Here is a 15,257-nt window from a genome sequence, read left to right as displayed (position 1 = left end):
AACATAAAAACTAAAGCTTAGTCTGTAACCGAAGATGAAGGCGGAATGACCTTGAACATAACCTGAAAGTTCAAAGGCAAGGTTATACAGATATGTACCCTTAAAAGTTGAAGAAACTTGTTTGAAGAGTTTACGCTTAACCTTAGGCGTCCCAGATTATTCGGGCCGGAAAAATGACCTATACATGGCCTTGGGGTTCATGCGGATCCCACACATATTACCTTATCTGAACGTAGAATTTCCCGCTCTTTCCGAATCCGGGGTCAAAAATAGGGGTTTCTATTTAAAAAAACAAAATTGACCTTCAAATAACCATGAACATGACCTTAGAGGTTAAAGGCAAGGTCACAGGGATATGTCCCCCTCAAAGTTGGGCAACTTTCATCTGAACTATTTTTCGCTAACCCCCATAGTTTCCGAGAAAATCGACTGGGTCATTTAAAATGGCCTACCCTGTATAGGAGCGAGAGGAATGTCATCGAGAGATGACCGGAGCGAAGAAGGTATAAGAGAGTATCAGAGATAGATGGATAGACGCAATAGAGGGAACAGAAAAATGGAAAGAGATAAAAAATAGAGTGAGGAACGCAGTTGGAAAAAAAAGATAAGGCAAGAAAAAGAATAGAAAAAAGCTGGTGGAGTGAAGAATGTAGGATAAAAAGGGCTAGGGTGATGGCGGAGTTAAATAAGGTAAGAAAAAGGGGAAGGAAATAGAGGTAAATACCTTGAAGCAAAAAGAGAATACAGAGAGGACATAAGAAAAACGAAAGAAGCTGAGGGAAAAAGCGTGGCAGAAGAAATAAGAAAAGATAAGACGAGAAGAAAATTCTGGGATAAAGTGAATTGCAATAGAAAGAAAAGAATTAGATTAGATGAAAATACAGGAAAAGAAGATTGATTAAAGCACTTCAAGAAGCAACTGGGAAAGAAAGAAAAGGAAGAAATCAAAGGGGAAAAACCCGAAGATAGCGAAGGAGAGGAAGGTGAAGAAATCAAAGAAAGAGAAGTAAAAAAGGTAATAAAAAAAATGCGAAAAGAAAATGGCGACAGCAGAAGATGGTATAGCAAATGAAGCGTGGATGGAAGGCATGGAAGGCTTGTTAAAAGAAATGACAAAATGCTTAAACGGAATATGGAACGGAGAAGGATATCAGGAAGAATGGAGGAAGGGAATAATAGTACCAATATATATAGTAAGAAAGGGAGGAAAGAAGAAGTAGGAAACTATAGAGGAATAACGCTGATTGATACGGGATATAAAATATATGCGGAAATACTGAAGTGACAGCTGGAAAGAAACGCTAAGCGAGACGCAGATGGGATTCAGGAAGAAAAAAGGAACAATGGACGTAATATATATATATTAAAAACAATAATAGGGAAGGAAATAAGGGAAAAAGGAGGAAAACTGTTTGTATTCTTTGACGATATGAAACCCGCTATAGACAAGATAAAGATGAAAAAAATATGGGAAACAATGAAAGAGAAAAGGATAAATAGAAAAATTAGGAAAAGAATAGAAGAAATATATAAGATAACAGGAAGTAATGTTAAAGTTGGAGGAGAAATAATTGGGAAGTTTGAGATTTACAAAGGAAATATGGACATTAGGATATGCAGATGATATAGTGATGATGGCAATGAGTGAAAGTGGAATGAAATCAATGCTGAAAAAATTAAAAAGATATCTAGAAGAAGTGGGATTAGAGCTAAATATAGGAAAATCAAAGATGATGAAATGCAGGAGAGGAGGAGGAAGGGGGAAGAAAAAAGAATTTGCAGGGGAAGGTGAGAAGATAGAAATAGGTCAAGAGTACAACTACTTGGGATATGTCATAAGCAGAAATAATGGAAATAAAAAGCAGTTGAAGAAGGTAAAAAGGAAAATAAATATGGAACTCGGAAGACTATGGGAATAGGAGAAAAGCTATTTAGAGAAAATTAGGAGCTAAGGATGAACCTGTTCGACGCACTGGCGAAAAGCCTGATTAAGTATGGAGCAGAAATCTGGGGATGGAAGAGATATGAAGAAATAGAGAAATTACAATTAAAATACATAAAGTGGGTATTGGGATTAGATAGGAACACGCCCAGTTACTTAATACGATGGGAAACAGGAAGACAAGAAATGAAAGCAACAAGATTAGAAAGAGCAATGAGGTATGAAAACAAAATAAGAGAAGAAAGAGATGGCTCAATAGAAAAAGAAGCATGGAGAGAACTAATGAAAAGGGAAAGAAATGAAAAAGATAAAAAGGGTAACAAGGAGGAGAGAGAGGAAAGGCTAGAAAAAAATAACATATACAGAGAGAGGGAAGAGGGAGAAAAAATGAGAGAAGAGTTTTGGGAAGAAATAAGCGAAAAGCTAAAGATAAAAGAAGAAAAAGAACTAGAAAAAAAGCTAGAAAAGTCAAGATACATAAAGTGGAAAGAACACACGAGTGGAAAGAACTGAAATAAAAAATGAAAAAGTATAGAGTAAGGAAAATTCAAGAAGAGGGAAGAATAAAATGCCTACAAATAAGGGAAAGGTTTAGGTTAGGTGATGAAACGAGAGGAAGCAGGTATTCGGAAAAAGAAGAAAATAAGAGATGTAGAATGTGTATGAAAGAGGAAGAAAATTGGAAGCACATGGTAGAAAAATGTGAAAAAAGCAAATAGGAAGGGGAAGAATGGGAAAAAATAATAATAGGAAGCAAAGGAAAGATAGCGTGGATGATGGAGCTAAAATGGAAAAGAAGAACAAACAAAGAGGAGAAAGAAAAAGAAAAACAAGAAGTCGAATTTTCAAGACCCTAAGGACAGACAGAATCAGAAGACAGAGACTCAAGACTCGCAGACACATCTACATACGCACACATATACACAAAACACGCACACATACGCAAACATACATATACACATGCCCGCACACACACACAAAACACAAGTACTAGCAACTACACAAGCGAGAGGAAGCAGGTATTTGATGATGGAGTAAAAATGAAAAACAAGAAGAATCGAAGAAAAGAAAGAAAAAGGAAAACAAGAAGAGAAATTATAAGATACTAAGGAAAATAAGTGAGGTTGAGGCAAGGAAAGGCAGAGGGAACAATAGGTAATGAGAAAAAGGTATCAAAGCCCTAATAAGGAGAAAGATGAAATGATTAGCAAGAAAGAGAACAAAAGCAAAGGAAAGGCAAAGGTGAAAAGGCAAAAAAAGTAACAAAGAATGAAGTCGAAAAGAAAATAAACAAGAAAGAGAAAAACAGAAGAGCGGAAAAGGCAGATCTTAGAGAGAGAGAGGAAGAGAAGATTAATCAACAGAAAAATAGGAAGAAAAGCTGAACAGACAGGCGCAGAAGACAGAGGCACAAGAGTTGCAGACACATCTACAAACGTACACATATACATAAAACAAACACACACATACACACACACAAAACACATACATTATGAACTGCACAAATTGGACACGAGACACAAATAGTAATGTAAGAAATAAAAACCAAATGTAACATAAGTTGTAAATAAATAAACTAACTATAATCATCAATGACATTATAAAACAAATAAAAAGAATTAGAGAGAATTATTTTATTATTATAATAAATTTCTTATAATAATAATATTATTATCATTATAAAACAAATATATATAAAACAAATTTTCTCCCTAAATTTAAAACAAAATTGAGTGTTCCTTCATAAATTTTAAGAGATTTTTTTTTTATAAAGCTTTTTTTCTGAACCTCATATTTTTTAAGAAAAACAATGGTAATGAGAAACGAATTTTTTTTCAGGTTTTTGTATTTTATTTATAATTAAAAAAAACGCTTATATATAAATTTTCTGTTAATAATTTTGTGCATTTATGGTTAAAGAAAAATTCGATATGGACGTGTTTTATGTTAAAAATTTGTTAAAAAGAATTTTTCACAATTTTTTTATATAAGATCCGTCATATTTAATTTTGCAAGCAAAATTTTTGAATTTTAAGCCCGTATTCAGTATAGCTAGAAACAAGAGAAACGATACCTTGGATTAATTTATTTTTTTCATTTTACACGTGAATTTTGCAATCAAAAACGTATCTAGAAAATGACAACTATGGTCATTAATAGGTTAATCTTATAATGTAGAAAACCATCTAGAAAAGCTGCATACCTAAATATTGCATAAATATGAAAATAATAAAACTTGAACAAAAAATGTTTTTTTTTCTTACCAGACAATAACGAAACTTTTCGTCAACTCAACAAAAATAGATCTAGTTCAAATAATTCTAATGAAGGCATAAATATGCATCTATTCCATTCAGCTCTTTCAAAATTAGCTAAGTTGACCAAAAGTTAGGACTTTATTATAGACCTATTATAAAATAGATGTAAAATAAATATGCTAGTTGTTACAAAGACCATAGGCATATTACAAATATTTTATTTTTAGGTATTGAAAAATTGGATGTTTTAGCACAGTTTCTTAAATATATGATGTTGTAACGGGGGAGATAATCTGAAAATGGAAAATTTATTTAAGAACAAACTCCCACGATGCAGAGCAAACCGCCGCTCCGTTAAACACGTATGATAATACGTGTATTCGCCTTAACGTCAGATGATTTATCTTAGTTGTCTTCTATCGATCGAAGTTGAACTCACCTTAAGTCACGTGTCTTGTTACACCTGATGAGTTTTAAGTGTCAGCGACTTTACTCCTACTCTTCTTAATCCCCTAGATGTAATTGGATTAAAACCTAAGCCTGTTTCAAATACTTAAGCTACCAGTAAAATCAAATGACGAAAACGGCGAATAAATTTAACAGACTTTAATTAATAAAAAATCACTACAGTCTTTGTTGGGCCGAAAGACTGATGCACGAAAATAGGATTTTACAATTTAATTTTGTTCGGTGAGAAAGAGAGAGAGAGAAGATTCAAATATTACCGCGAACTAACGCTCGGCGCGGTAATAAAAAATATCGCTATCTCGAATTACAAAATACCGAAAGTATTTTGTCTTGCTTAATATGACTGGAGGTGCACCTACCATACGGTGCAATTACGGTGATCAGCCGTAATTGTTGTTGTAAAATTTCAACTGCCGCTGCCCCTCAATTATCAGCTGCTCCGCCTTGTATTTCCTCTATCAGCTGTTATCTGCTGCTTCTATACCGCTGCTTGCTGCTGCAATATCGTCGTTGCACACCCGCACGTGTTTGTCCCAGAGAAAACTTATTATTTTTGCGAATCAAAGTGCAAAACACAAATCGGCGGTAAACTCGCGTAAACAGCTGAGACGTAACTGCTTATTCAAAAGATCGCGCGCCCCCTCTCTCTCTCAATAGTTTGACCTAACGCGCGAGAAGCATTAAATAAAGCGAACGAGTCGATTAAATAAATCGACTACCGTTGCAATGTCTAAATTACGTATAATTCATTATTAATAGAAATTCACTATTTGTTTATATACTTTCAGCGAACATTATTTCACCACGGCTTCTTGGATATCAACAACAGAAATTTGTATTACATGGATGAATCGGCATCAAAATTTATCTGTTATAACAATATGCAGAAGCCCTTTATGGAAATGTCAGGTAAGCTATCATTGTCTTACCCTCGTGGATATTTCTATAACTCCATTTTTATTTTAGTTTTCATTATTATTAATAACTAATTTTATAACGGAAAGCAATCACTAAACCGAAACGGTGAATAGCCATTCGTAGAAATTATTATTTGAGTGGCGAATTCGGGAGGCATAAAAGCTTCCAGATTTAAATAGTATACACAGCATGTATATCGCGCACAAAACTAATGTTAGGATGAGAATCGGTGATTAGCGAAATACAGAAACGCTCGCTTAATTGCATGACACAATAATTAAAATAACATCTGTACAGAAGAGCACCTGGTGACATCACTTTAAAAATTGCAAGCTAAGAAATAAGATGGCACATAGCGTGCAATGTCCACAAAAAACATTGGATTACTATGAATCTGCTCCGTAACCTCCTCCCTTTTACTCTTCAATACGCTGTCAACTGTTAAGATTGACACAGGAGCCCACGAATACGATGTCAAAACATGCAAGTCACAGTTCACTCATAACGCTCGAGGAGTTCAGGTGTGCGAATGATCGCTCTCTAAATTTAAAGTGACCGTTAGACAGTGAAAGTAAACAGACACAGTAAACAAACATAGTGCATTTAGATCGAAATAAAATAAAATCATACAGACAAACAATAACATTGGCATAGCCGTCATGGCTACAATTAAAGAAAAGGTGCAGATCATATCTGTGAAAAATTCGGAAGAACCAAAAATGATATAACAACCTGGACACCTGTACAACAAAAGCATGCAAGGAGTAGCCCAGAAGAAAACAAAATAACAAAAAAGAGACAAACACATATCAAAGACTACTGCCTAGGTAGCAGTATAAAACCAATAGAAACAACTAATCAATTCGGATTACTAAAAGAAAATGAAACCAGTAATATAGTTAAAATAAACACACAAACAATAGCACCCACAATAAATAAAATATCAAAAGCACCATTTTGTTTTTGAACCACTCATTTTTAAAATAAACAAGCTAATGCAATAAATAGTTAGGTTTGAACTTCCGTACAAAAAAAGAGACATTCCACAATGCATGCGCTGCCAGAAATTTGGCCACACAAAAAATTATTGTCACAGATCTCAAGTCTGTGAAAAGTGCGCAAAGAATCACTTTACCAGCAACTGCCCAATTCAAACAAAAATAGATGAAGTTAAGTGTGCGAATTGCGGTGGGAACCATGTAGCTAGCTATAAAGGTTGCAGTGCAAGAATACTCTTACAACAAAAACTTTTTCCAGCGTTAAGGGCAAAACAAATAACCGAAAACACCGTTAGACCAGATGTTTCATATGCACAGGCTGTAACCGGTAATAAAAACACGACAATTACAGAACCCAAACAAACACCACAACAAACAGTAAATAACACCAATGACAGTCAACTCGTAAACATGATGAGGTAACTAATGAATAGAATGGACACAATGTTAAATCTACTCACCACACTCATAAACAAGATAAAATGAATACAGAAATAAAAATAGCAATTTGGAACGCTAACGGTTTAGCGCAAAGAAACATAGAAGTAAAACCTTTTCTTATAGAAAATAATATTGATATAATGCTAATGTCTGAAACTCACTTCACACATAGAAGCTTTTTCAAACTCCCACGATATACACTATACAGTACAAACCATCCTGACGGCAAAGCTCATGGAGGAACAGCAATACTATTAAAAACAATATAAACTATCATGAAATGGAAGCACATAATAAAGACTATCCACAAGCAACAAGTATCGCAATAAAGGATAATTACGGACCAATAACATTTCCAGCGTTATACTGCCTACCTAGACACAAAATAACGAAAGAACAATACAAAAAATATTTCGACAGCTTAGGAAATCGTTTCCTCGCAGAAGGAGACTACAATGCCAAACATCCATGGTGGGATTCAAGATCAATAACTCCAAATCCAAAAGGAGCAATTTTATTCACAGTAATAAAAGCAGAAAATCTAACAAACAAATTCAACAGCTAAAAAATGGAAAGAGCCCCGGACACGATAATATAAACTTTCCATAAAAGCCGTAAGATACATAACCATCATATTCAACGCAATATTTCGATTACATTATTTTCCTGCAATATGGAAAATAGCAACAATAATTCTTCTACATAAACCGGATAAACCGCCTTAACATACCACATCTTACAGGTCAATTAGTCTATTACCAGCACTTTCAAAAAGTTGCGAAAAATAATCATTAAAAGACTGAACAAAACACTACAAGAGCAAAATAAAATACCAGAGCATCAATTCGGATTTCGTAAAAATCATGCTACAATAGAACAAATAAATAGAGTTACAACACAGATAAGAAATACTTTTGAAAAAAATGAATACTGTAATGCAGTATTTCTTGATGTAGCTCAAGCATTCGATAAAGTCTGGCACGAGACAAACTAGATAAAGTCGTACCAGAAGAACTATACCTATTACTAAAATCATACTTAAGTTCTAGAACATTTAAAGTAAAAGTAAAAAACGAAATAGCAGAACGTTATCCAATAAAAGCCGGCATTGTCCCCAAGGCAGTGTTCTAGGCCCCATATAATTTACACACACGATCTTCCGACCATGGAAAACATTAATATTGCCACTTATGTAGATGATACAGCTATATTAACAACACACACTAATGCAGCGACCGCCTCTAATAATATGCAAAACTATTTAAATAAAGCTACGCTCTGGTTTAACAAATGGAGAATAAAAGTTAATGAAACAAAATCAATCCAAGTAACTTACACACTTAAAAAAGAGACTTACCCTACAGTGCACATAAACAAACAATTGATACCTCAAGCAGACAAAGTCAAATACCTTGATATGCACCTAGATCGAAGATTAACATGGAGAGACCATATATGGACAAAACAAAAACAACTTAACTTACAGGCAAGAAAATATTACTGGCTACTTGGGAGAAAATTCAAGCTAGCCATTAAAAATAAACTACTTATTTATAAAGTAATAATTAAACCAGTATGGACATACGGCATCCAACTCTGGGGCACTGCCACAAAATCAAACATAGACATAATAGAAAGATTCCAAAACAAAACACTACGTTACATCACAGATGCACCATGGTTTATTACAAATGAAAATATAAGAAAAGAAGTAAACATAACAACTGTACGTGAAGAAATCGAAACATTCAGAAGAAAATATACTAATAGAATTTTGGAACATCCTAATCAACTAGCAAAAAAGCTAATAACTACAACACCAATACTTTCAAGATTTAAAAAATATCAAACACTATTTGTATAGAAAAATTAAATGAACACATATAGGTACTGATCACTGGAGACGTGCCTACACGCAATTCAAATCAAAATTTGTGTTAAAAACATGTACTTATTGTCCACATAGGACAGATTGTAACATTTATTGGAATAAAAAAAAATAAAAATAAAACATGCAAGAGAAAAATAGGGAGAGAGAGAGACAGAGAGAGAGAGGACCCTGTAGACAGCATTATGCTAGTCAGTATGGGCACAGTGTAAATATATCTGCATATTATCTACATAAATCAAAGAATCAGCAGAGCGCAATATATTGGACAAGTCATTTATAAATATAGCAAACAATAGAGGGTCAAGGACACTGCTCTGAGGTACATCAGAGGAAATACTAAGACATTCGGAATTCATTCTACTGTTATTAACGTCTATTTACCAGATAGGAAAAAAGCAAATTCAAAATTATACTAGAGAAATTTAAAAACCACAGTTTTCTTATTAGGATGTTGTGAGGGATGGCATCGAAGGCCTTCGTAAAGTCGAATAAAATAAGTATAGTAAGATGTCTATTATCAACAGTGTATCGAATATTGTCTGTTAATCCTATAAGAGTCGTTTGCGTGATATGCAACCAGGATTTAATATATTGCTGCACTCGAGAAAAGTGGATAGTTGTACATATACTAGTCGTTCCAATGTTTTTGACAAAAAACTGAGTTTAGCGATTGCGTGTGTATTTGATAGCGAAAAGAGGTCCTAAACTTTAACAAGTAGATGAATTTCTATCCTTTTTCAGGAAGATGGAAAGCCGGATCGAATCGATGAATTAAATAATTATGTAAGATAAGGCGCTACTTCATAAGAAATTAACTTTAATATTTTTATAAGATGAAAAATACTGGCAAGTTGAAATATCTCTCTTAAGGGCTTGCTTAACCTCCCGAACAGGTACTATATTAAGGAAAAATGTAGGAAGATTAGTATGTCGAATTTAAGTTTCTATGATTGAATTGAAGTTAAAATGGGTCAGGGATAAATGATGATTTGAGACAGCTACATAGTGTCGATTTAATATGTCTTAATGAAAAAATAAGAAAGGGAAGTCAAAAGATGGCTTACTGACGCTCATAGAGCGAAGTTGCCTCCATTTGATTTTAGTTTCGTTCAAAGAATAGAGTTCATCTTTTATATAGTTATTTTTTAGAATGGAAAGTTGTAACAGAGATTGCAGGACTGTTAGTCTAACAGGACTTATAATGGAAATAGATCAAGGCATCAGTGGAACGCACGATATAAAAAAAATTCCAGTGCAGTCGAATCCAATTGAACACACTATTGTCGTTCAAGATGATGAGATAACCCCTGTTTATAGTGAAAATCCCTATGCGCCGCTACTCGTCACAAATGATGGAGTTTATCAAAAAAGAGATTGCGGATTGGCACACAAAAGAGCTGATTCGACCGTCGTTGAGCAAGTGGTATAGCACACCGACTGTTGTCAAAAAGCATGATGGTACCAACCGTCTGTGCATCGACTTGCGACCCGTGAATCGAACAAAGCGTATCGTCGTATATCCGATATCAGGTGTAAACCTGGTACTCGATAGGTTATATAAGCGCATACTTAAAGATACTCCTACCGAAAGAAACCAGGAAAAATACGGCTTTTGGAACGTCGGCGTGTAGCCTGTGGGAATGGAATTGGATGTATTCCGGATTAGTGAATGTACACGCAATGTTTATCCGCTTGATGGATTCGATGTTCAGTCCTGAATACGAGCCGTATATATTTAAGTACCTGAGTGATGTAACTGAGATGGTTCAGGAACACTTTATTTAAAAATATTTATTTAGAATTTCGAATAAATAAATAATTTCGAATAAAACGCTTTATTTAGAAAAGGCTCTCCAACGAATGGCTGATGTTGGTTTGGAGATTAAAGTCGCTAAGAATTCGGATGCTCGAGTTTAACGTTCTTGGGTTACTTGTTGAATAGCAAAGATTTGCGTCTAGACCCTGACTGTGTGAAGTCAGTACTTGAGTTCCTAGTAACTCCTAATAGTTCCCAGTCAAGCAACTGTAGTGGTGATTCCACCCACTGCGGCTACCGACTGCAGCGACCAGCGGCGCAGTATACGCACTCCCAGCCCTCGCATACTGGTATGGTGTCGTGATTGTCGACCTGCAAAAAAAAATGAAAACTTAGAACAAACTACCCCGATTAGAAAAAAAAGAAAAGAGAAAAAAAATTCATACCTGTTCTTGTCGGCGGCAGAGTGTCTCTTGTTGCTCTGGTGAAACTAAGTTCAAGAGCGGCTGTGGCGTCGTGATATCCATCACGGGTGCTGCTCGAGGCGTCACCAGGTCGATTTGTGTCACGCGTCGTGGTGCTCGTGGTGGTGTTGGACGTGAGACAATGACCTGACAAACCATCTCCACGTCGTCGTCATCCTCATCAGACCTGTAAAAAAAGATTCTTTTTGAAAAAATTAATTTATATATATATATATATATATATTATAATTAATATATATATAATTTTTTTTCTTGTTCTTAAATGAATTTAAATTAATTAATTTTAAATATTAATAATTTTAATAATATTTTATTACTGAAAGATTATTACGAGAAAGAAATATGATAAATAATGTTACTAATTTTTTTCTTATAGAGTATTAGATGTAGACAATCAATTATTTATATGTAAATTGTCAACAATTAAATTCAACAGAAAGGACAGGTAATTTCTTATTAATTAAAATAATTGAAATATCGTTATAAAAAAAACAACAACAATAAAAAAAGTCTCTAAAATCAGTGCCTATATGCGACAGTTTTTAATGACGTCACTCGTATAGATGTTAAGTCAATTCCTCACGAGTTGTATGGTTTATATACGTATACATACGCGCACGCGCGCGTGCACGTGAATGTATAACTTATAACAAATTAAATGAATTTTTTATGGAATGTATGGCATGTATGGTATGAATGGAATGTATGGCACGTATGGTATGTATGGAATTTTTTTAATGGAGAATGAAGGGAGGAAATCTCAATCGTCCGCTATAATAATGAGCTGCATCTCATCAGCAGTCACATTCGCATCGAGAGTGAACTAGTGTAAATTGGGAAAGAAAAAAAAGGTGATACGAACATTCTACAATGAGCTCCAACAAGATTGACCATAGATAATTATTTGTTTTATTGTTTATAGCACATACTCTATATTTTTTTCAATATTTCTTTTTGTGCAGATTTGAGCAAGCAAGGCTGGATAGCATCACGTCTCAGTGGGCATGTGCATACGTACAACTAGCATATCTTGCTGTGGCAGGCTTTTATTATACTGGGCAGATCGATCGATTGCGCTGTTTTGAAAGTGGTATGGCAGTCTGTCGTTGTGAAGAAGGTGACGACCCTATGACAGAATATAAGCTCTGGGATGGCGGCTGCCTTTTCATTCGCAACAGAAGTTGCGGAATGTGCTGATCGGATCGAGTCCCATACCGGTAGCTCCTCGAAAAAGTAGAGATGTTGGTGGACAGTATAAGCTCGAGTATCGGGCAGCAATTTTTTACTTCTTCTTTCCTCCCTTTCTTATATATTGATACTATTATTCCCTTCCTCCATTCTTCCGGATATCCTTCTCCGTTTCATATTCCGTTTAAGCATTTTGTCATATCTTTTAACAAGCCTTCCATGCCTTCCATCCACGTTTCGTTTGCTATACCAACTTCTCCTATTCCCTTTTTCTTTTTCATTTTTCTTATTATCTCTTTTACTTCTCTTACTTTGATTTCTTCACCTTCCTCTCCTTTGCTGTCTTCAGTTTCTTCACCTTTGCTTTCTACCTTTTCTTTCTATCCTAATAGTTTCTTGAAGTACTTTAATCATTTGTAACGAAGGCTCGTTCGTTACTATTATTTAGAGGTAGGCAAGTGAGGCGCACTCGCTCATAGCAATATTGAGGCGGAAAGGGGGAAGAAGCAAATCAATGAAAATGGTTAATAACTTTATACACACAAACACATTCGCATTTAAAAAAATATAATTAAATCAAACAAAAGTTAAATTACACTTAAACTTCGCAAATACCGCACATTAACAAACCGCATAGTGATAAGCCGCATTTAATACACACACTTTAATCGCATAAACACAACGACGTCCTTAACAACTATTACAAAAAAGAACAAATTAACTAACTTATCGCGTTTACAAATCTATAGAAAACACAACGCGCGTCGCCCGGCAGATGATCGCCTTGACGACGAACCGACTTAAGCTAGTTGACTAAAAGAGAAAGTTGTCCGGCGAGGGATCGCCTGGACGATTTCTCTCTGCGCGATTTGCTGTCCTACCGTCATTAGGGCAGGTAGCCGGCGTGTGCACGCCTTGCTACCCACCTAATGTTAAAATTCGCGTACAGTGCCGTCGATGAAGAGAGAGAGATTAAATTGAAAACTAGACCTTGGTTCTGGAGTGGGAGTCCTGACTGCACCCTAGACACGGTGTTGCAGGTCGTCGCTGGGCAACTTCTGTCGGCTTCCTCTCGGCCCTCTGTCCTCGGCTGAACTTCTTCGCTGCTGGCCGTCCACCGTCCTGTTCTGGTTGACTCCAAAAACCTTCCGAGTCTCTTCTCGACTTACTAGCGTCTGTGTCGCTCGTTTTTTCTCGCGACCTACAGCTTCTTCGCCGATCTTTTCTCTCCCTACTTGACCTACTTATTAGGGCGACCAACGCGCTAATTGGTTCTAAACACGCACCTGCCTAATATTGCGTAGGAAACGCACGCTCCCGACTATTTCTCTCTCTCTCTCTAACATCTCTATACTCTGTCTGTCGCCAGTCCAGCCGCTTCGGGCCTGCTCGGCCCCGCTCGGTAATCTACTCTTTATTTCTTCTAAAAATAAAATTTAAAATCATGTTTTACATCTATTAAAATTTCTTTTATATTTTCGGCCAACTCTGTTTCATGATAATTCGTTTCACTATCTTTTATGTTTAATGCTTAAAAGTATACTAATAATTAGTTTAGAACGTTTAATAGATTAATTTTAATTTTTCAATCTGAAATAAAAGCAAACCGTAAAATTTATACAAGCTGTGTTTTGAATAAAATATCGTTAATATATCTATACTCGTGTCTATGGTAAAGTATAGGCCTTCGACCTGTCTGGAGATTAGGGGTTTGTAGTCGTTTGGTTAAAAGGCACAACCATTTAGCCTATTTGTTGTTTAGGGGTTCAGGGTTTAAGGCTCTTTAGTTCACATGTACAGGCTACAAAGATCACACATTTGTAAACAAGTTTTTATGAAAATTTTTTTTCGACATTTCTTCCACCACATTAGTTCCGCCATTTTAAATTTTTAAATCTGATATCAGATTTGTAAAGAGCGATCTCGAAAACCCCTATAGTATATACAAACCTTCTACAAAATATTATGGATTGAAGTATACTTATAGTTATTTTGTTTTAGGTGTGGTTTACCCCCCCCCCCCCCTTTAGGGATAGTACCAATAATAAAACGAAAAAACTTAATTTAATTCTTACAGATGTTTACAAATTTTTTCCAATTTTTTTAGTCCTTTACAACTTTTTAATATATAAAATTTTTTTTCGATATTTCTGTCCGCCATATTGGTTCCGCCATTTTTAATTTTCAAAATCTGATAATAGATTTGTAATCAGCGACCTCGAAAACCTCTATATATAAACTTTCTACGAAATATTATGTATTGAATTACATATTTACAGTTATTTTATGTTAGGGGTGGTTTATCCGCCTTAGGAGTAATATTTATTAAAACACCGAAAGACGTCAACTAAATTTTGTTATTATGGATGCTTAAACATTTTGTCCAATTTTTTTAGTCGGTTTAAGCTTTTTTATTATAAAATTATGCCAAAAAATATATGTTTTCAACCCCTAAAAAATAGGGGATGCTACCCTTACTCTTTAATTCACCATGAAATACTTGCTCTTTTTGTAAGAAATAACCTCCAATTTGTTTCACTGAAAAACATTAATTTTAGCCGAGATATTAAAAAAAACGGTTTTTGGGGGTTAACTTTAGGGGAGGTTTTTATCCCTTAAAAGTGAAAATTAGCCCATAAAATAAATACATTTCTCTTATTTTTTTATGTTCTATAATATGTATCAAAATCGGTGAGTTCCGGTTGGGTTCCTTTCCTTGTTATCGGATTTGAATTGCTGACAAGCTATATTATTCAGCTTCGCAAGCTCCATCTGTAGAGAAATTAATATTCAATTTTAGTTGACTTAACCCATTAACGTCCAAAATGTCAAAATTTCTTGTACGTTTTCAAAGTGATTTTTTCCTATGTAATTGGCGTTGCAAAAATTCTTGAACCACATATTCTGATGTA

The 15,257-nt window shown here is 34.9% G+C and overlaps 1 protein-coding gene across 10 annotated transcripts in view; it reads left to right on the top strand.

The window, feature by feature from the left end:
• Window positions 1–15,257, top strand: part of LOC131669021 (inactive dipeptidyl peptidase 10) — a 1,674,792-nt gene that overhangs the window by 1,002,614 nt on the left and 656,921 nt on the right. For all 10 annotated transcript variants that reach the window (XM_058943594.1, XM_058943586.1, XM_058943627.1 and 7 more), the window contains one exon: window positions 5,457–5,577. In XM_058943594.1, coding sequence (XP_058799577.1) covers window positions 5,457–5,577 — 121 coding nt within the window. The remainder of the gene's footprint in view (window positions 1–5,456; window positions 5,578–15,257) is intronic.

Source organism: Phymastichus coffea, unplaced genomic scaffold (assembly GCF_024137745.1).
Source record: "Phymastichus coffea isolate CEN01 unplaced genomic scaffold, Cenicafe_Pcof_1.1 PCOF00007, whole genome shotgun sequence".
In the NCBI taxonomy this organism is placed as follows: domain Eukaryota; kingdom Metazoa; phylum Arthropoda; class Insecta; order Hymenoptera; family Eulophidae; genus Phymastichus; species Phymastichus coffea.
The sequence above is the reverse complement of the archived record's forward strand: the minus strand, read 5'-3'. Positions and strand labels throughout refer to the sequence as shown.